Genomic DNA, 21,329 nt, shown 5'->3' on the forward strand with positions numbered 1-21,329 from the left:
GATCGAGTTATAATCATCTCCATCGCTTCAGAAGTAATGGATGGTCCATTACCTAATCTAAGGTTAGATTGTCGGATTGAGATAAATAAATGAAATTTTAAAATTTTATGTATGATATAAAAATAAATGTCAAAACCATAAAAAAATATTAGAGAAAAAGTAATGAAGATGATTCTAAATCTATATATATATTGACCGAAAAATTATCATCTAAATAAAAAATAAGTCCTTTCACATTCAAACCAACCAATAAAGGATTACATTGGATCATTAGTTTGCTACACTTATTATGCCATATCGTTCTCATTCTAGTCTCTCCTATTAGGCTCCTTTCTCTATCCTTGCAATTCAGACAAAAAGGACGCCTTAAACTGGGCAAATTATAATCTTTTCCACAATTTTATTTTTTATCATTACAAGTCAAATTTAGAGGGACCTTCTTAGTTGTAATATCAAATGGTCAAAACAATTGAAATTGACCATACAAAGCATGAGTTGTTCATTATCAATATTATTAATTTTTGTTTTCACCCAAAAAAGTATAAATTAATTTTTTCTCATTCAAAAACTTAGGATATAATATTCGATGAAAAAAATTATTAAATGCCATATTAAATGGTCAAAACAACGCGAGAATCATTTTACACTATTTTAGATTTATCCAGGAAAAATGAGATACAATGTGATTAAAGCTTGTAACAAAAAAGAAAAATAATTTAAGAGTATTTGAGAAGATACTTGAGTCATAGAATGCATGAATTTAGTAATTATTGCCATTGGAGTTGCAATATACAAGTATAAATGTACGATAACAACTAGAAATAGGTAATAAATATAGCGGGACAATGAAGCATGTGGGTTGTTTTTGGCCATTCAAAATAGTTGGGACTTCAGGCCTTCAGGGTGGTAGGCATACAATTTAATTGCCACTCGTGCAATTTCCTTTCATTACATCAAAATTCCCATCTGGTAAAGGGAAAATGACTTCTATATGATTGGGATAATAAGGATGAAATTCATTAATAAGTTGGATATATATATATATATATATATATATATATATATATATATATATATATATATATATATATATATATATATATATATATATATATATATATATATATATATATATATATATATATATATATATAATTTGTCATATGGTTTTATGATACCTATTATATTAAGTGGGCTTAAAAAATGCGAGTTAAAGTTAATAACAAAATCAACGTCGTATAATAAATAAAAATTTGCAATTTGTCAATTAATTTTCAGATTACTTTTTGTCTTTCTCGCCCTCTCCTTAAATCCTCTATCAATTTTCTTTTTTATCAGTTCGCTAATACTCCGCTTTGCAAATACCAAAACCATCTAATTCATATTTTCCACATCATTTGCGACTCCTTAGGCTAAACTCTTCATTGGATCTTCGTTTCGAATTCTATCTTTTAAGATACAACAACTCATTCACTAAAGCATTACATCTTTGTTCCCCTCCATTACTCACTATGATCTTTTATAAAAGACCGACATTTCAATCCATATAGTAGCGCTGATTTGCCCATTAGCTTTAATGGCACAATTCAACCACATATAATCTTGGTAGCTACTCTGTTTTCTATCACTCACTAATTTTATAAGTCACTTCTTATTAGATATCACCTTTAATGATATGAAATATGAACCAATGTACTTAAAGCATCTACTTGGACCAATAACATGAATTTAGTGCATCACTACATCTACCAGTAATTTGTTTTAGAATAAACCCATCTAACTTATGCATGATCACAAGTCACCATTTCTATCAATAAAAGGCGCAATAGGCTTTTAGAATTATAGTAATCAATATGAACTTTTAGATAAAAGGAAATTGAAGAAAAAAAAGGGATAAATTTAAAAGGATGAAGAATCGCTTTTTTGAATAATAAAATGAGAGGAAGAGAATTTAAAGGAATTAGATGGATGTTTTTTGTTAAGGTATTAATCTTTGAAAAATACTTTATTAAGACCGTTTCATCGTGAGACGGCTTAATATAGGCTAGCCTAAAAACTAAAACAGTTGATTACCTTTTCAGTTTCATTAATATTTTCTCAAAATTACATTTTAATTTTTGGAAAACTTGTATGGGCCCATCTCACGGTAAGATGGTCTCATACAAAACTTGCTAATAATCTTTTTAAAGTTGAAAAAATTTGAATGAAAAATTCTTATCTTCTTTTCTTTTCCTTTCCTTCCCTCCTAAATGAACAAGAGTTTTTTCCCTTTCAATTCTCTTCCCTCCCTTTCTCTTTTCTTTCTTTTCTCTCCAAAGTTGCTATCTAACCATAGTATTAAAATATAATTTTGGAGCAATATTAAAAAAAAAAAGTATTCCATTTTGGGGCTGAAATTAAAAGAATGATCCAATAATATGGAGTCATATCCAATTAAATGAAGATAGCAGAAAGCCAACTCACAACTCACAAGTGACAAACACACGAGTATGAGAAATCGTTCTATTCTGTATGTCACTTTCTAATTTCATAATGTAGATGAGCACTTGTAAGTTGTAATAATGATATGAAGCATTTTGTTTTTTGGACCAGTAATAATAATACACATCAATAAACATCAAGCTAGCTGCAAGACCATTCGAGAGAAAAAAAAAAGGAACAGAGAAGCATACATATAGACATCATACCAACTTTTGCATTGACATAACCATCGGGCCCTTTGTCCTTCTCATTTTACTTAACACTTAGTGCGCAAAATGAGTGAAATTCGTGGAAAGAAGTTAAAAAACAAGACAAAAAACAAGTGAAGAAAAAAAAATATAATTAAAACGAAGAAAAAGTATGATTTTGTAGATGATATTAAAAGGAAAGTTGGACAATTACCAAAAGGGAAATTATTACATAATTAGTGGAACAAACTAAAATAAAAAGTGGTGCAAAATGAGAACAATAAATAGAGTAATAAATTTAAATTTCCATTTAAATACATTGTTCATTACTTACTATTTCTACTCTGCAAATTTAGGCAATTCCACTTAGGCACTTACGCTTTTATAAAAAAAATTAGTGAGTGCCAATATAAGGAAATAGATAAGGTGATTTTCCCTATAGAGTTGAGAGGAAGTAAAAATTAACCTTCGTGGTGTAATCTAAGTTTCTATCACAAGGGTGGAAGGAAAAACATTCAACATTTTAACTATTAAAACAACCTATAAATTTCCTAAAGGCACGAACTATTAGTCAGCGCAGTTCATATTTCTTCGGTTTTCATTTGTTTTTCTCATTTACTTTTTTGCGAATCCCAATGTAAACTTAAAGGTCAAATAATTTAAATTATAAGTTTTTAAAAATTTTAAAAAGTTAGATATTTAGAAAGTATATATTGATATGAATCTATCAAGATTTCACATAAATATGTTTAGTCTTATATATCAATGAGAAATCATAGTCAAAGTTTAACACTAAAAGTTGAAAATTCGTAAATTGTATTGGACAAGAACATATAAAAACGAAGGGAGTACAATTTAGACCTATTCAACATAGATTCTATCTTCTCCAACAAACTCCCCACGCCAATCTTTTCTCCTTACTACGTCTAAACCTTACCCAGGCCCATCAATCTTCTAATATTAAGGCCTCAACCCTAAATACCTATGTTTCCTCATTCTATCTTCCCTTCCCTACAATCAAAACATGTCTCATCATCCTTTCCTTTGCAAAGTGCCAAAAGCACATGACCTATCCTCTCCCAACTTCCCTCAACTGGATCGTGATACTTGGACACGTATCAGTCTGTTAGTCACACACAATGCTCCATAATCTTAGTATCATTTTAGGTCGTCGCACCCATGATAATTCATACATCATACAAGTGACAACCAAACAAGTATCGCTTATTAATATATCATACATTGAAGAATGAAAAGTGTGGAATAAAAGTAGTTATCAATCTGATAACTGACATACTTGTGCAAATGTGAAAGTAATGGGCAAAATTGAACTAAATCGAAAATAAGTTGGATAGAACATGCCCTGATTGCAAAGTGGCACATAATATGGAATGAAGAGAGGTAAAGAATTATGTTTAAGTGGAAAAGGCAACAATCTATTTAAACCAAACAATCTACATTAATTAGCAGACTTGGAAGTACAAATTCACACAAAAGGCTTGGTTCCTAAGATGCTATAAACATCACATATAGGACTTGTTTGGTAAACAGATTTTGAGTGTGATTTTTTTGGTTGGTTTTTGGCTTTTGGCTTTTAGCTTGTTGACTAGTCAAAAAGCAAAAAAAAAACGTATTTGGTAAATGGCTTTTGGCCAGCTGAAAAGCTGGATTTTAAGCCCAAATGAATAGGCTAACTTTGTTGGCTTTTTTAAATGATGTTTTGCTTGTTATTTCACTTTTCCTCTAATTTTACCAAACATATCGCAAAACAATTGGTTTATTCAGCTAGCTTAATTACCAACAAAATTAGTCAATACTTTCAGTTGGTCAAACAAGCCAACTAAAAAGCCAACATCTAACAATCACTTGCCAAACAACCCCAAAACACAGTATATTGGACACAGGAGAGCAAGAAGAAAATTACTGTAAGCACCAAAAGTTTCTGTATGAACTGCAACAACCAATGACATCTTATACTTCAAATACTCGATTTTATGTATTGCATATCAATCTCGACCCCTGTCATAATAACCCCAATGTTGAGTCATCAATGCCCAAATCCATGATTGCTTTCGCAAGTACCAGTAATGCAACAAGAAGGGCAATACTTAGACTGTGATTTGAAAGTGGAATATACTCCGTCCCACATAAAGGCGAATGTGAAATCTTAGCTTGAGCCACCTTGTACTATCAATGAAGATATTGTAAAAAAAAAAAACAGGGACAGCATCTAGTAGAAACAGTTTGAGACTCCAAGCAGTAGACCTCAAGAGTTAAACAGCAAATGCGAGTACATAAATGTTATCTGTTAAAAAAAATTATAACACCATCCAGAATAATTTCAGGTTCCAAGCTGGCAATTATGTATGTTTTCTGAATTGAAACTTATGAAATAAGTATTACAAAATGTTCCCTCATATAAATTTTTTAAAAATTTGAGCCAAAAAGAAGAAAAAAAGGGTGATGCCCCTCAAGTAGAGGAGGCCGAATCTCAAAACTATAAAGCCTTACCCTTACAATAACAGAAACAATTTTTGTAATAACAATGTCAAAGCTTTAAACCCAACATACTTCATTGGAAAGCAATTCCAATGATCATCCACATATATAATTTTGCATCCCAATTTTCCATGTCATTCTTCCTTCGTCACCTAGAGCACATTCCGCCTATATTTCCTTGCACTAAGCTTCTCAAAATTTCAATTTTCACTTTCTAACTAATGAATTTTGTGGTCTTCTTATCAAGTGATAAAACCCACATAAATGGTTTTCTCTCATTTTGTCTTCAGCATTTGTGACTTCAAGATCCTTTCTAATGCCTTCATTTCAACTTAAAATTTAGAATTCATGCACTCTTTCATGTTAACAAAGATTCTAAATACATTCCATAAGAAGAATCTAACAAGCTAAGGTTAGACAAGATTTGCATCTTAGACTCTTAGCATCTCCAGTAAGACAACAATGCACCACTGGAACGAGACATGATGCCGTCCTCCAAAGGCTCAGGAAGCCTAAATTAATAGCTAGAAATAGCAGTAAAGCTAATTCTACAGCCAACTGTACCTGCACGGGCTGCACTATAAAAGATAAAGTGCTCTCCTTCTCAAGTGGCTAGACAACAAGCCAGTTTTAACAAGAAGATCACAGGGGTTGTGGATGATCAGGATTCAGGAGTAGATCATAGAGAATGTCAAAAGGCAGTTAACCCATATTAACATAAGGACAAGATGAAGCCTGAAAAGGAGCTAAGTTGAAAGTAGGAAGATGTTTAGAATGAAACAAATGTCCCACCACCCTTGTTCAGTCTACTAATCTTAGCAAGTGTACCAAGTACCAACTACATGCCATAGACTTGCAGAATCAGTGTATACAGATACAGTTACTTTAAGGCATTATATTTTGGAGGATGAAAAGCTAAAAGTGTAAAAGAAAACACATCCAAACAGATCATACAACAAAATGGTTCAAGAATTTTCAACTGAATTTAACTATTTAAGTTTCTGTAAAGACAGTAAAAGAAAGTTTTAGTACTTCTGATATAAAACTGATATTGTAGATTATGAATGAGTTATATAATTTGCAAATGAATGCTTTGATTGTTACAAACATAATCTGCACTCTGATGCAACTCATTTCAAGGATTACTAATTTAGCATCCTCGTGTCCTTCAATTAAAAGTTCTACTACTCCAAAATTGCATGTTTCATTTTATTTCTTGTGTAGATACATAAAGGAACAAAGGAAATGATGGATTCATCATGACCTTAATTTTGAAAAGCTTGCCTAGGCACACATATAACTAGCACCTTGGGCAGGAGATGGGTTGGCACCTGAAAATGGTGAAGCATGTGATTCCATAAGGCGAGCACCTTTTAGCGACTAAAGGCCAAAGGTCAGAGCCCCAAAGCGCCCTAGAGCGCTAATTGGTCTCAGCTTAGAAGATTATTTGATACGAACACCCGTATATTTCTCTTCTTTATTTCTCTTCTCTACTTATTTTATTACCCTTCTGTTTACGTTTTAGGATTTATTTGGGGCTTGATTTTTTTTTTTACTGAAATTTGAGCCGCCAAACATCTAAAAGCTAGCACCTTCGCCTAAAGCCTAGAACCTAGGCTCTATAAAACCCTTAGTGCCTTGCACCTTTTAAACTAAGATCATTATAAAAAAAACAGGGATCTTATATAACTTAATATAAATACTTACCTTTGCATAGTATTTTGCTAGGTTTTCCACACATCTTAAAGTTGTCAGAAGATCAAAAGCAAAAATTCCAGACGTCTCTTTCTTAACAGCAGCAAGGTGTACCATGCCTCTCCTGGTTATAATTCTTATGAGCATATCCTCATCAGTTCCCATTCTCTTCTCCCCAGCTTTATAGAGTCTCTCCATCATTCTATCAACTTGAAACCTTCACAGTGCTATATGCCTGCATATGCAAGCAAAAGCTGCAACAATGTGATAATATTATTTGACAGCATCATACAGTTAAACTTAATGTTTTGATCATAAGACATTGTAATTTCTATATCAACAGTTTGACACATAAGAGAGACGATACCTCCAGAAGCATGATTTTACTGATCATGCTCTTGATAGGACGGTAGGATCCAAACTTTACGAGGTCGATCTTCTTGCAGGTCAGTATCTGTGTAGATGTACGAGAACATATAGCTTCAATAACACCTCTGAGAATATTCACAAGCAATGCCATCCTCACAACAACAGCATCATGCTATGCCGAATCTTCATCCAGAGCAATACTGCATTCTCCACAGCATGTGCTTTAAGTTAAAATCCTTCCCAATGACAAATAGTAAAATCTCACTATAGACAGTGACAAGGGCCAGGTAGAGGTGAAGAAAGCATGGATAATGATAAAGCAAATCGATGGTCAATAAAATACAACTCGCCTCAATATTAGGTTGTACTGTAGAAGCATTTGTTGTGAATACAAACTTTAAATTATTTTCGAGAACAAAACTTGTTCATTAAAGATGTATAGTTCTTTGAATTCTGATTATGAAAGCAGCCTATTTATTATTGAAATGGTAAAGTTGAGTACATTCAACCCTCCAAATAGGCAAACACAATCTAAGTAGAATCCACCTAATGGCATGGCATTAAGGTAATAGAATGTAACCGAAAAACTCAAAAAAGAAGGACAATCTTGATTCAAAGCATATATCTGTTTTGCCAATGAGCTCCGTCTCAAAACATTTGAAAATATCTTCATTGTACATAGTTCTATATTCCTGTTAGAAGTTGCACTATGCATTGCATCACAATGACCATATACAGCAATCACAGTATAAACGTCGCAGATCACAATCAAATGCTGGTGAGATTTTCAGACTATATTTACCACAAAACAAAATAACGCAAACCTTCCTTCAGAATCTTAACAGACCCTTGTGCTTAAATACAATCATGATCTTACTACATTACATGGACTTTTCATTACTATTTTCCTTTGACATCGAACAAACCATATAAAACAATACACTCCTTCCGACTTTGCCATGAGAATCGGATTTTAGACGATGATAATAAGAAAACAAGTTAAAATAACAATATTTATCCTTATTTGATCGGGAATAAACAATCAAAATTTGTTTTTGTAACTAAAAGTATAATTTATTACTTGTTTATTCTCCTTTCATCTCAGTATCACCGAATAAGAGACCTTTTAAGTCAATTTCATCTGGAATATTATGTGATTTACTATAAAAATCAACTTTCTTACAAATCCTTGAACATATTTTCCTAAAACACATCCAATAAGCGATTTCCAAGAGTTCTTTTTTTAATAATTTAACCAATTAACAAATTTCAACAAAATTACAGAGGCAAATGTAAAAATATTGAAGTAATGAATCGAATAATTAAGAATTGAAATTAGTTCAAAAGGTGATTACTGATTAGTGCCTTGGGAAGACAGACAAAATTTCGTCTGGAGAAGAAATGGCTGGATATCGCTTCGTACACAGAATTTTTTAGTTTCTAAAAGTGTCGAGATACTATGGGTTTTCAATTACGAACCCTAATAGCGCACGGTGATGGATCGATTTGCGTGGGTGGCTGGGTTCACTATGGTAACAAACTTAAGTTACAATCGGAGTTTAATTCATTTGAAGTTATATCATTTCACAAATTGTCATTTAACAAGATTTTATCCTTTTAAAACATTAACTAACATAAAGTACTCTTTCCAAAAATTTTAACATTAATAGGTACTTTAATCTATTTTCAAAACATATTTGACATAAAATGTATTGAAAGATGTAGAAATGTTAAAAAAATTATTGTTAACTTCACCTTTAAATACAAGTTTTTAAACGCGTGAACGATGAGACTTGTGTTTGCATCTAGATTCAAATCCATATGTATTTGAACTTGGATTTTACAGATTTGGGCCCCGCATGGGATACTTAGCTAGGAGATCATCTCAAAATTTCGCAAAGATATAGTATTAAATGCATGAATGTGTTGAAACTGCGTATCTACAGTAGGAATATAGCTTGCGTGAAAGAATAAAGACATATTTTAGCTAACAAAGAGCTAGCTTGGATTGAGTATAAAATAGAAAGTAATGAAAAATTGATAAAAAAGCAATTAGTTATCTTATATTGGGGTATAAATTTACCATAGGGGAGGGGAGGAACTATTTTATCCCAAATTAGGGAAATCATTATTTTTTTTAGTTTACTCTCATCACATCTCTTTTACAATTACTTCATTTGCACCATTACTTATCTTTATTCCATTAATTTAACTTTTTACCCCCTTAAATATTTATATCTAATCCAAGCGAACCCAAAGTATGAAAACTTCCACAAAATGGGCAAAGAGTTAAGATTATATTAAATGCCCTATTACACATCTAATGAGAAGTTATCACGTCCGAAATCGATTGACTATACTCATAAATAAAAAAAAAGTGTACGGGACCACATACGACAAACCAACCATACACATGAAGGTCAAAAAGGACAATCTTTACTGATTTTGGATTTCCACCGCCCTATGTCAATCATGAGATATAAATACTATTATACCCACCATTGTCAAGGTATTTGAAATTAACCTCAACTCACTTATTGCTCTCGGTAATCTGACGTCAAGCATTCACTATCTTAGCATTTACTCACGTGGTAAATAACATCATGTAAAATCTCACGCTACAAAGAAACCTAACTTAGTTTCTCTTAAGATAAGGCCACAATGCACTAAGATTAAGTTTACTGGGTACTTTATTTTACATACTCTTTGACTTAAAAGCCAAAGTAGGTCGTTATTAAATACACAATTCAATTGGATACATCACAGTAAAATATAAGCCAAATCTATAAATAAGCCATAATGCACTTGGAATAATATCATGTTAATTGGACACACTAAAGTATAAAAATAAATTTATTAGACACGCTAAAAAATTAGAAAATAAGCCAAATTTATTAGTACGGACGACTATTACGTTCGGTTGGAGCTTGAAAACAGTCGGGAGTATTTCCAAACCCTATCATGTTAAGCATCGAGTCATTTTCCTAGTTTTCTTCAAGTCTTCAACCCAGAAAGTCTTTCCTGATTTTAACAAGCCATTGTTGCTAACTTGCCAACAATGGCTTTCATTCATCGAATCAAAGAATTGAAACCCATTAAATTCATCCACCATTTCAAAAGAAATTACTTTCACGTTCCCCCTTCTACATTAATCAACCAAACAACATCACGACCATTACAATATCATCATTTCCTCTCAACTACTCCCAAAATTCGAGGTCTTATTCAAAGTCAGGAAAATTTGTCATTTGTTAGGGTTCGGTTCTTTGCTGCTCCTGTTCAGGTTCTTCCCGTGCGATTAGTTTCCCGTAAGATATTTACGTATTTTTAATTAATTGGGATAATTGGGTTTTAATTGATTGTTTTGAATTTCGGGTTTTCTCAGTTTCAGCAGAAGAAAGAGGATGTGGTTAATCCTAGTAGACCAAGGCTTAATGATGAAATCCAAGCTCAATTTTTACGGCTTGTTACTGATGAAGGTATGAACTTGATTTGTATGGTTTTGATTGTCTTGTTGGGTTTTAATCTAATTTGCTGATTTTGGTGTTAGGAATGTGTTTTTCCTTAAGTTCTGATGATGTTGTGCGTTTGAGTCTCACATTTTGATGATTGTTGTGTATTCTCGATTGAAAACAATATCTTTGTTGCAGCAAGTAAAGTTGCCTACATGATCTAACCGTCATACCTTTCTCATTCTAGATTGGGCTAACGTCGTCAATGTATTGAGTTGATGTCGTTTCTATGTATTTATGTTGATATTCAAACATTTGTATTCTGGACTATAGAGAAAAATGTTTGGGTTTCTTTCGGATTAAAGCAAAATTACACAATAATTTGTTAAACGCCATTTATTTTGTACTTCTCAAAATTTTGGGCTAAAAACAAGTAATTAAACCTAAGCAAATTTAATCTATTATTATTTTTCGACCTCTGTCGGGCACCTTGTAATATTATATATAGTATTCGACAATCCCGTTATTTCCCCCCCCCCCAAAGGGTATATCTTTAGGCCTTGCCTAGAATTGAGATACCTATTACAGGGTTGTAATATTTAGTGGGAACGAAGGTGAATAAAACCATCAAGGACGGGAAGGAGTTATTATTAATTTTATGGTTATCACTTGTTTGGTACTAGTATGAAAAGGAGAGAGATTAAATGAATAATAAGAGGATAAAGAAAAGACAATTGGTGAGTTTAAAGGAGTGGAAAGAGAACTGTTAATTCAATTTAAAAGTGGGGTTTTAGTGATCCTCACCAAACGTAGACACTTATTCCACTCTCACGAAAAATAGTAAGTTGAATCTGATTTGAACACTTCAAAAATGGTTGCCAAATATAGGCTAGGGGGGATTTTTGTGACCTGGACTATGGAAAGGAGGAAAATAATTGGAAAGGAGTTGGGGTTTGAAGAAGAGAGGGTAATGGATAATCCATTATGGATTGCTTACTCGATCCTTCTTGGTTTGAAATGCTTACAAGTCCAGATCTCACTCTCAAGCACATGATTCAAACAGTCAAGCCTAAAATCTTACTTCCCTAACCCCCGCAATCCTTTATTGTGAACTTTTCAATGTTATCCTTGTTCTCCAATTTTGCTATTGTGTTCGCATTGCTATGTCCGTGACAAGTGCAGGTTTCGGGGGATCTTTGAATATTATAAATTATTGAACCAAACGTTATTATTTAATTATTCGTTTTCAGGCAAAAGCACTAAGAATTAAGGGATTGGAAGAATAAAATAACCCAAAGAGTTTTTGAGTATGGGTGGGACTTGGGAGGAAATGTTGTCTTTAGATGTTCAATAGAGTTAAAAATGAAAGGCTTATTAGTTTTCAACTTTTCGTGATGGTTGAGTTTTATTTGATGAACTTGCTTGCAGGACATTCTGTTGTTTCAAGAAAAGAAGCTTTGGAACGTGCAATGAAACTCGAACTCGACTTAGTTGAGGTAATGTTCTTATTAGTATCGTTTTACTTTTTGTTTAAACTATGAGGGAAAAACCATTGAAGATCCCGTAACGTGTTTCAAACCATTTATACTGAAACAATAATGAAACTCTATTCGAAACACTAAATTTACTTTTCCCGTTTCTCGTTTGCATTAAGATGGTGAGACTCGTCTTTTTTTTTTCTTTCCAATATTATCTTGTAATTTTGTGATACAAGACTTTGAGAAATGATTGGTGTAATGTTTATAAATCCTACTTATAATCAATGCATTTGGACAGCACCATGGCCCTATCTTAGCTTTTATTGGATGATATTTGGTTTCCTAAGTTTCGAAACATTAGATTAAGATTTCTCATTTCTTGTTTTGTTTCTCTTTTCAAATTGAATTTCGTGTAATATTGGGAAAAACAATAAAATGTTTAATGTAATGTGCATCATGTTTGATGGGGAAATTTTTTGGTGTAAACCTTTCTTTTGACGGGTATTTTGATTGTATCTCTAGTTTCTGACAGTATTTTAATAAGAAACAAAGCTAAATTTGTTATGACCATTCAACCACATGTTTTTTGCTTGTTGACACAAGTCACATGTATATTTATAATTCTCACAACTAGCTTCTGTTCTCTTGTTTTGACTTGTGGGTGTATCAAATTTTATGGGAAGACAGACAATCAATAACCATATAGTTGCTGCTTACATATGTGGGTTGCTTTACCCCAAAATCCCCAATTTTAAGTTATAGTGCCTTACTTTGATGAGGTGATTGTCTCATGCCTAGGCTCGAGGACGTCTATTACCTTATTGCACCTTACTAAACATTGCTCAAGAAAATGGTAAAACTTATAAAGCGGAGTGTTGAAAGTTTTAATTTTGTTTCGAATGCCTTTATTTTTTTTGGTCGGATTAATTGACAAAGTTCAATTTGAATTTTAGATATTGTTGTTAAAAAAGATTTATTATGTGTGAGTTCACAGGTCAATCGCGATGCAAAACCTCCTGTTTGCAAACTCATGAACTATAGCCGCGAAAAGTACAGGAAACAAGTTCAGGAAAAAGAGCGAGCTAAACAAAAGGTGGGGGATTCTTATTTGTGATGACATCTCCCTTCTATTCGTCCTTGCGTGTATTAGTACTGCTTTTGCTTAAGTAGGTTAAGTAAACTCTTAGATATTTTCATTTTTATTGTATGATGACTCTCGATTACAATTTTTTTTGTCACTCCGACTTTATCTCAAAAATATTTGTTGATCAGTTTTGTAATATTTGTATGCGCTTCTTATTTTGTAGGCAGCTGGGAGTCTTAAGAAAGCAGCCACTAAAGAAGTCCGTATATCGGCAAAGACGGTTAGTTGTCATCTAGAAAAGTGCTACTTACTAAAGCAAGTAGTATAAAAGCTCTTAATTTGGTTACTTATGTTGTTAATTGCTGCATAGGATTTAAAGGTTCTAATATAATTTGAGTCTTTTGACAGATGTCCAATATTGGCTCTTATACTTTAAGGGGCCTTTTGGTTAGTGGGTTGGAAAATGGAAGGATACAAGAGAGAAAGGAAAGGAAAGAGAAGTAAATCCCTCAAATTACCATTTTTTTTGGTTAGCTATGAGTAATGTTTACCTTTCTTTATGTCTGCTTAGCAGTTTATGCAAATCTTCATTCTCAATCAAACTTAAGCCACCAGTAACAACATCCATGCAGCCTCAGCTACAGTCAGTCTCGAGGCCCCACTATCACATTATATCTCTACTTCTCCCTTTAAACAAAAATTACTTCACCTTCATTTCAAGTACACTTTTTGTTTGACATCAACTGTCAAAGACATCCAATACTGTTGGGATTTAAGTTTTGGCGTTCTTGTTGTCGTTCTTTTGTGGACCAGTGGTGGGCTGGACTAGGCTGTAATTATTGATATGTGGGGTTATTTCATGGTGTTTGGTGCATTTTTTTTTTATGTTTGGCAGTTTTTTTTGATTAGTCAGATGTTATAGTTGTGGCGGGGGTTTTCCTGTTGGACTTTTGAGGGATGCTGGGGGGAATTTGGTTATGATTATTGGCATCCTTACCTCTTTGGTGACTGAAACTCAGGAGTGGTTGTTGTTTAGCTTCGTGATTGTGGCGTCAAATATGTAGTTGTTAGTGGTTAAGGTTTAGGTTAGACGGTGACACGGTGTTTATGGTTGTGGTCAGTGATGGGATGACATCTGTGATGTTATTTAATGTTGGTGTTTTTCGTTTTAATAAGCTTTCCTTATCTTGTAACCTTTGTACCAAACATCCCCCTAAATTCTGATTAGATTTCTTATTTCTTACTCATGAGCTTCTTGTTTTTCTTTCTCTAGGAATTGAAGGATCTCAAAATTAAGGTAGACGCAATAAAAAGATTGATGGAACGGGGTTACCGAGTAAAGGTAGTTCACTTCTTACCAAATTTATGCAATCTGGTGGTTAAGTTAGTGGTTCTTATATGTGCTGCTGCTCTCTACACTTGGCTTTCTACTTAGAAGATACTCCTATTAGATACCTGCTCAATTCTATGGTTCAAGACAAAATGCATAACCATTTTTTACTCGCTAAAATTGCGAAACTTTTGATCAACTTATGAAACACAACTTTTACATATATATTTGTCAGTCCTTGTTGAGATTGCCCTTTCTTGAAGACTTTAACTACTAATGTTTGATGAACTTTGAACTTCATGTTTAGAATTATTAAGTAATGTCATTATGAAGGTATCGGCGGATGGCATTGGGGTGATGGAGAGTGATAAAGGTATTGATGAATGAAAAGAATCATACTAAATTAAGTCAATTGTTTGTTGTGGCCTTTTTTTTATAAATCTCAATATTTTATTGCAGACTTTGTAACATCTAATAAACATGTTGAGAATTTCTAGCAGTAAAAGAACAACAATGTCAAAACTTTGATCCCAACTATATCGGGTTAGCATTAGCAATATTGAACTTCTAGCTTTTACTAGTGTATGCAAGTAAAATGAGCAGAACAAAGGAAAGAAAAAAGAAGTTACGTAGAAGAAAATGTAAGCAAAATAATGGGGAATTATAAATTGAAACTTTTTTGTGTTCGTTTAGCAATAAAGTTGACATGTTGACTAATTTGGTAGACATTCATAGATCTGTAATGAGCAACATTTTTAAGCTGGTTATAGGTACTATGCTATATATTTTGATACGAAATACATTATTGAGTTAATGTAGAACAAGATACATAACAAATAATTAAAATCAAGAAATCAGAGAGAGACAGAACTGAACCTTAAAGTTATTAACTCAAATAGGAAGCTGTGATTGTTATACTGGCTCTACAAATTTGGATGTGATGCCTTGAAAGCTAAAACTCAGTTGAATGAGTTGGATACTAGAGAAATGTTTGTCTTAGCTTTTTAGTTAGTGTTTAGATTTGAGTCAAAGCAACACTAAGAACTAATTCTATATAGTAGTATTCAATGAGTAGAGTTTTGTACGTTTTAGGTGGTGTTTGTAAAAGCTAATAAAACTAGCCATTCAAGTAGTGTTTTGTGAAGCAACTACAGTTACCTTTTAAAAAATACCTTAGTATTTTAATAAAAATTAGTTTCTCTGAACACTATACTTTAAGTAACAATTTTTAGAGCGAACTATGAACTTGTGATTCACTGCTACTCTCACATCTACTTCTCCAAAGGGACCCTATGCCTCTTGGTTTTATTCGTGAAGGGAGAGATATTGCTAGTGGGGAGGGCTGGAGACCGTTGCTAAGCTTTGTTCTCGACAGCATTTCATCACCCCCAAGCGCCATTCAGTGGTTGTTTTGGATTAACTCTTGATGGAAAAATTCTTCTGCAACCTCTCAATAAGAAGTGACATGATTTTAACGATTCATTTATGATTTATTATAGTTCCTTATAATCTAAAACCAAAGTACCTTAATTTTTTGACCAAGAATGAACTCTAAAGACAAATCATTGAGTATTAAATCATTACTTTGTAATGAAGTTATGAAGATTGTCGTTAAATATCAAATTACTCACGGGGCTGACAGCTTGGGGGCTCTGAAGTCTGAATCTTACTTGCACCGAAGTGAAGTGCTTGTAGGGAAGTTGTTTTCCTGCATCTGCATGTTGTTATTCACACATCTTTGTGTTTTTTTCTCTGAATTACTAACAGCTTTGCTGTTCTTAACCCTTATTCAGTGTACATTAACTGGTCGTGAAGCCCAAGATTTCAGTGGATTGATGTCACAGCTTTGTGAATTGGTATAGCACTTCTACGTTCTAGAATTAATCACTTTTGGTGTTCTGGTTTTCGGTTTTGTTTATTTTCTTATTCCTATGTCTGCTGAAATGATGCAGATAGAAGATGTTGCCCTTGTGGAGTTTGGACCAAAGTTTCAATCTAAGCAAGCACATTTAATTGTCCGACATATCAAATTTGGCACGGGGAAGAAAGGTGGAAAAAAGGACAAAACTGTTGCTAGCCCTAATATTGAAAATGCGGATAGTGCTCATGTTGACAGTCATGGCGAAGAACAGCACGATCAAGAGTCTGGCTCTGACGATGATGATGAAGTGGAAGCACCCTCACAGTCGGTCACTGCAGTTTCTAGTGAAGATAACTTTTATAGTGATATGAAGGGGAATAGCTTTGTTGCTAAACCAACTGCAAGCACAATCTTACAAGAAACTGAAAATAAATATGCTAGAAATGCGCCAAAGAATGCTTCAGCTGTGAGGAATCCGACGAGAACTCTTGACAGTGCAACCCAGATCTTAGGTCAACCTTACGCTATCCCCCAACCCCACCATAGTGTTCCTCCACGTAATGGTGAAGTGGAAGCACCCACACGATCAGTCGCTGCAATTTCTGACCCAAGCCAGAGCTTCAATAGCGATATGAAGGGAGCTAACTTCATTGCTAGTCCAACTGCAAGCGCAACCTCACAAGGCACTGAAAATAGATATGCTAGAAGTGCGCCTAATAATGCTTCAGCTGTGAGGAATCCGGTGAGAACTCTCGACAATGCACCCCAGATCTCAGGTCAACCTTTCGCTCACCCCTACAATTGGGTCCCTCCATGTAACTTCCCCCAACAAAATCACCCTAGTGTTCCTCCACCGAACAGTCATCAACAAGGTGTACGTCAAGGATCCCCACCAAGAAATCTTCCTTTTCCTCCATATGATATTCGTCAACCTAGGGGTGAGACTCCAACTCAATCAACTCAGGCCAATAGTAACATGTCAGGCTCCACAGGACACCGTCAGCCACCTGGTAATGCTGATGGTCTTGCATCACACTCGACAGTCTTCGGTATTTTTAGTAATAAGAAGGCTGAAAATATCAATCCAAATAGTGCCCGTTCTTCCGATGCTACAAGAATTTCCGGTCCTGTTGTGGCTCCTGATAACTTAAACCCGCCTACATCAAAATCTGATGGTCGTCAGGAAACAGAATCATCCCAGAAGAAATTTGGAATATTCAGTAGATAGAGCTCAAAATGGAGTTGTAGAAGAATACACAAGGTGAACAAAAGATTACGCGATCGATTCTCTGTTATTATGAGTGGTTTCATACACTGAGAGTATGATTAATTATTTTCTACTCATTTTCTTGTGGAATAACAAAATTTGTTGTTGAGATCAGTAGGAGAGTTACATACTTGTACTACTAGTACTTGTATTAGTATTATTCAAACACAGATGCAGCATTTTCTGTTTGTGCTGACTTTTGGATAAATTGGTTTCTCTGAAATCCATTTTTTGCTCTGGAGATTATCTAATTTGTGTTGGTTTAGCCAATAACAATTCAAAATTCTATTGAAAATGTAATCGTAATAATTTCTGCTGATAAATAATTATTCAATTTAAAAAAATTATTCTCGCCCATGTTTTTTTTTTATCCTATTGAGTTTTCTTGACAAGATTTGTAATGAGGTAATTAATAATTATTATCTTCTCCATAGTTTACAATGTTTTATTGAGGCAACACAAATTAGCATCAGAAGTTCAAAATGAGGTGAAATTTTTCCAGACGTTTTCAATGTGGAAAACAAAAAAATTGTTAAATAATTAATTGTATTATTTAATCCCGAGAATATTTTTCAACAATAAAAATTAATTTATTTTAATTGTACATGTCTGGATCTAAATTCCTAAAATAGGGCTCAAATCTTTCACTCATAGACTAAAGAGATCTTTATAAAATCTTCCAAGGGACAAAAGCAATAATACGTCATCTACTTTAATTCTTGGACTATGAAATACTTTTTTTTTTGCTGCGAAAACACAAAAGTCACCTCTAAAATGAGAAAAGTTATTATTTGTATTTATTGCACTTTGCACCGCAAATGAGGAATGGCCACATAAGAGGTGTATAGCTCTACAAGGAAACCCACCTCGATATGTTAAAGACAAATTTACAAGGACAAATCAGACATTCTCTTGTATGGTAATAGTCCTTTTGAAGTCATGTCAAATGATGAGATATTAATATTTTGAAAATTTAAAATTCCGACTAATTTAACTATTGAATTGAGAATTTCTCTAAGTTGTATTTACTGAGAACCAACTATACTTATTATGTTTAATCATCCTTACATTGAATATCAATATTAACTCTTGCAAGACTAGATGAATTACTTAGGCCTCACTATCATAAACAATCTCTGAAGTTATCACACACTTCTCATCAATTTCCATTCATATCTTTCATTACTCCTTTATCACATTGGAGTACTAGTGTTCAAATTCTTATATATTAAAAATATTATTTAATTCTCTTAAAAAACAAAATAAATAAATAAATAAATAAATAATACTTTATCCGTACTACCAATTTACTTCATCAATCATTTTAACCCACCACACAAGACTTGCTTTAGATTTATTTTTAGCCATAATCCACACTCTTTCCCTAATATCTAATGTATATTTAACTTATATTTTTCTTTTTTTCACATGTTTTTTTTTCATTTTTCTATAAAATACTCACTTTGTCCCCTCAATTTTCCACATTTTTGTTTTTGTCTGTCATCCATTTTGCATCATTTTACAAAATAACAGCGTGTCTTGTATGTGACCTTCTCACGGTGAAACGACCTCAAAACAAGAAGCCCATAAACTAAAAGTTCTATTATTGGGCTATTTAACCTAAATATGATACATATCACACGGTTAGACCTTCTCATACAAGAATTTGTGTTTTACAAATTGTAAGTGGACCCACCACTTTCTTTCAATCTATTCTATTCATTTTAATTCTTTTTTATCTTTATAATTCGATCTTTTTTTTATTTATTATCAACAATTTACATTTTCCTTATAAGTACTTCTTTTTCTATGTGATGCTAATTCAAAGAGATGAAGCAGTAAATCTTTTTAAACTTTTTTTTCTCACTTATATCAATTTGCTCACCAAATGAGTTTGAAACAAATTTTGTGGGACGAAAGAAATATACCATCAATTTTTTCCCCTTTTACCCTCTTTACATCCATCATCATCATCATCACCTAGTGTATTCCGCTCATAAGGATATGAGCAGAATCTAGGGAGGGAAAGAAGATGACAACCAATACTCATATAGGAGGAAGCGGTCAGAGAGTCCCTCGGCTCATAATAGGTACTTTGAAAAAGTTTTTCCTGCACCAAATCACAAGCCTGCATCTTACACCATAAGTTTGACCTCTCTCAATAAACAACAAGTTATATCTTCTATAAATCAAAAAGTATAAACATTATAACATATTTCTGGATTCCGATAAACACGATCTCTTAAAGTTAAATGACATTTAACTTTCCAAATTACCTTAACGACCCGTTTGGTTAGTGGTACTAAATGGTGGTAATGAGAATGATTTATAGTGTAAAATTTCATCAAAAGTTCCATATCATTTACATGGTAATCAAACTTTGATCAAATTTACAAATTTTCTTTACTACCTAAAACTAACTCTCTCAATGGTAATACATAGGAATAAATTTTATCAAGAAAATGAGATGATTGAAGTTGGACAAGCATGGCCATAAAGGTAGCCAAGAGATTTTTCAACCAAAATTATACTATTTTTTATTCCCATTATCATCGTTTATTACCGCACACCAAACGGACCGTAAATGTTTGGTTGAAGAGAAAATAGATATGAGAAGGTGATGTAAAATGATGAGAAGAAGATGAGTTAGAGAATAGAGATGACTAAGCGAATCTTGATTTGCTATTGTTAAAAATTGAAGGTTGGAGAAAGAATAGAGGACATTGTTATATATGGCTACCCCCATGAAATTATAAATTTGCCCCTGGACTTAAAATGATAATAATAATAATAATAATAATAATAATATTTTAAAATAATAATAATAATATTTTAAAAACAATTTAAAAAAAAAATTTTAAGGGGTGAGTCGTGGGTTTTATGCGGCTCGACCGAGGCTCAGTCGCACAAAACCCGCGACTCACCCCTTTAAATTTTATTTTTTAAAATTTTTTTAAATATTAAATTTTTTATTATTATTATTATTATTATTATTATTATTATTATAGTCTAGGGTCAAATTCGTAATTTTTTAAAGTCAACGAACAAATTCGTAATTTCAAGGGGGTGGCGACAAAATGAAAAGAGTGACGAAGTTTAAGGATTGTGAAAATAGAAGTGAGAAAGTGACGAGAAAAAATACATTAAAGTTAAAAGTCATTTTTATGGATCAAAGATAATTTTAGAAAGTCAAATGTCATTTTTTTATATGACACTTCTTAATTTATTGTAGCTATAATTTGTAAATATAAAATTTTGTATGTACCAACTACAAAAATTAAATAAATTTGTGTGTACAATTTATAATTGATTAATATCATAAAAAAACAAAAATTACTTAGAATAATCCAATTTTTTCATGATTATCCTACAATAATCCCACCTATTGATTAACCATGAATAATCCCAACTTTAGGGGCATTTGTCTAGAGTAAATTTGGGTAACCCGATAACCTGCTATAGTAGGTAATTCATCAAAAAAGTAAATTTAAAATTAGAGAAAAATTTTAAAAAATTTACATAAAATTCTAAATAATAAAAAAATCATAAATTTTTTATTTTTTAATAATTTTTTTCGACATTTTATTATAATTTATCTTTTTTAATAAAATAAAACTTGTTATAG

General features: G+C 32.7%; 2 protein-coding genes across 7 annotated transcripts; one reads left to right on the forward strand and one right to left on the reverse strand.

Annotated features, from left to right (window-relative positions):
• Positions 1–1,168: 1,168 nt before the first annotated feature.
• LOC130798542 (uncharacterized) lies at positions 1,169–8,784 on the reverse strand. 5 transcript variants are annotated; one of them, XR_009039074.1, is made up of 4 exons: positions 8,588–8,784; positions 7,231–7,432; positions 6,876–7,117; positions 1,169–4,974 (listed from the first exon to the last, which is right to left on the reverse strand). XR_009039074.1 is itself a non-coding variant. In XM_057661590.1 (4 exons), exons 3-4 carry the CDS (start codon positions 7,062–7,064, stop codon positions 5,568–5,570), a joined length of 402 nt encoding a protein of 133 aa, XP_057517573.1. In that variant the 5' UTR covers positions 7,065–7,098; positions 7,231–7,432; positions 8,588–8,784; the 3' UTR covers positions 4,981–5,567. The 5 variants fall into 5 exon arrangements, 2 of the variants coding, with proteins under 2 accessions (XP_057517573.1, XP_057517566.1); XR_009039072.1 differs by lacking the exon at positions 1,169–4,974 and adding an exon at positions 4,981–6,499; XM_057661590.1 differs by lacking the exon at positions 1,169–4,974 and adding an exon at positions 4,981–5,780 and having other exon boundaries at positions 6,876–7,098.
• A 1,364-nt stretch (positions 8,785–10,148) lies between these two features.
• On the forward strand, positions 10,149–17,950 carry LOC130798567 (translation initiation factor IF3-1, mitochondrial). 2 transcript variants are annotated; one of them, XM_057661610.1, is made up of 8 exons: positions 10,149–10,515; positions 10,618–10,711; positions 12,113–12,180; positions 13,157–13,255; positions 13,470–13,526; positions 14,520–14,588; positions 16,370–16,432; positions 16,529–17,950. In XM_057661610.1, the coding sequence occupies exons 1-8, from the start codon at positions 10,291–10,293 to the stop codon at positions 17,663–17,665; spliced, it is 1,812 nt and encodes a 603-aa protein (XP_057517593.1). In that variant the 5' UTR covers positions 10,149–10,290; the 3' UTR covers positions 17,666–17,950. The 2 variants fall into 2 exon arrangements, with proteins under 2 accessions (XP_057517593.1, XP_057517602.1); XM_057661619.1 differs by having other exon boundaries at positions 10,373–10,540.
• Positions 17,951–21,329: the final 3,379 nt, after the last annotated feature.

The sequence above is a fragment of the Amaranthus tricolor genome, chromosome 1 (genome assembly GCF_026212465.1).
Source record: "Amaranthus tricolor cultivar Red isolate AtriRed21 chromosome 1, ASM2621246v1, whole genome shotgun sequence".
In the NCBI taxonomy this organism is placed as follows: domain Eukaryota; kingdom Viridiplantae; phylum Streptophyta; class Magnoliopsida; order Caryophyllales; family Amaranthaceae; genus Amaranthus; species Amaranthus tricolor.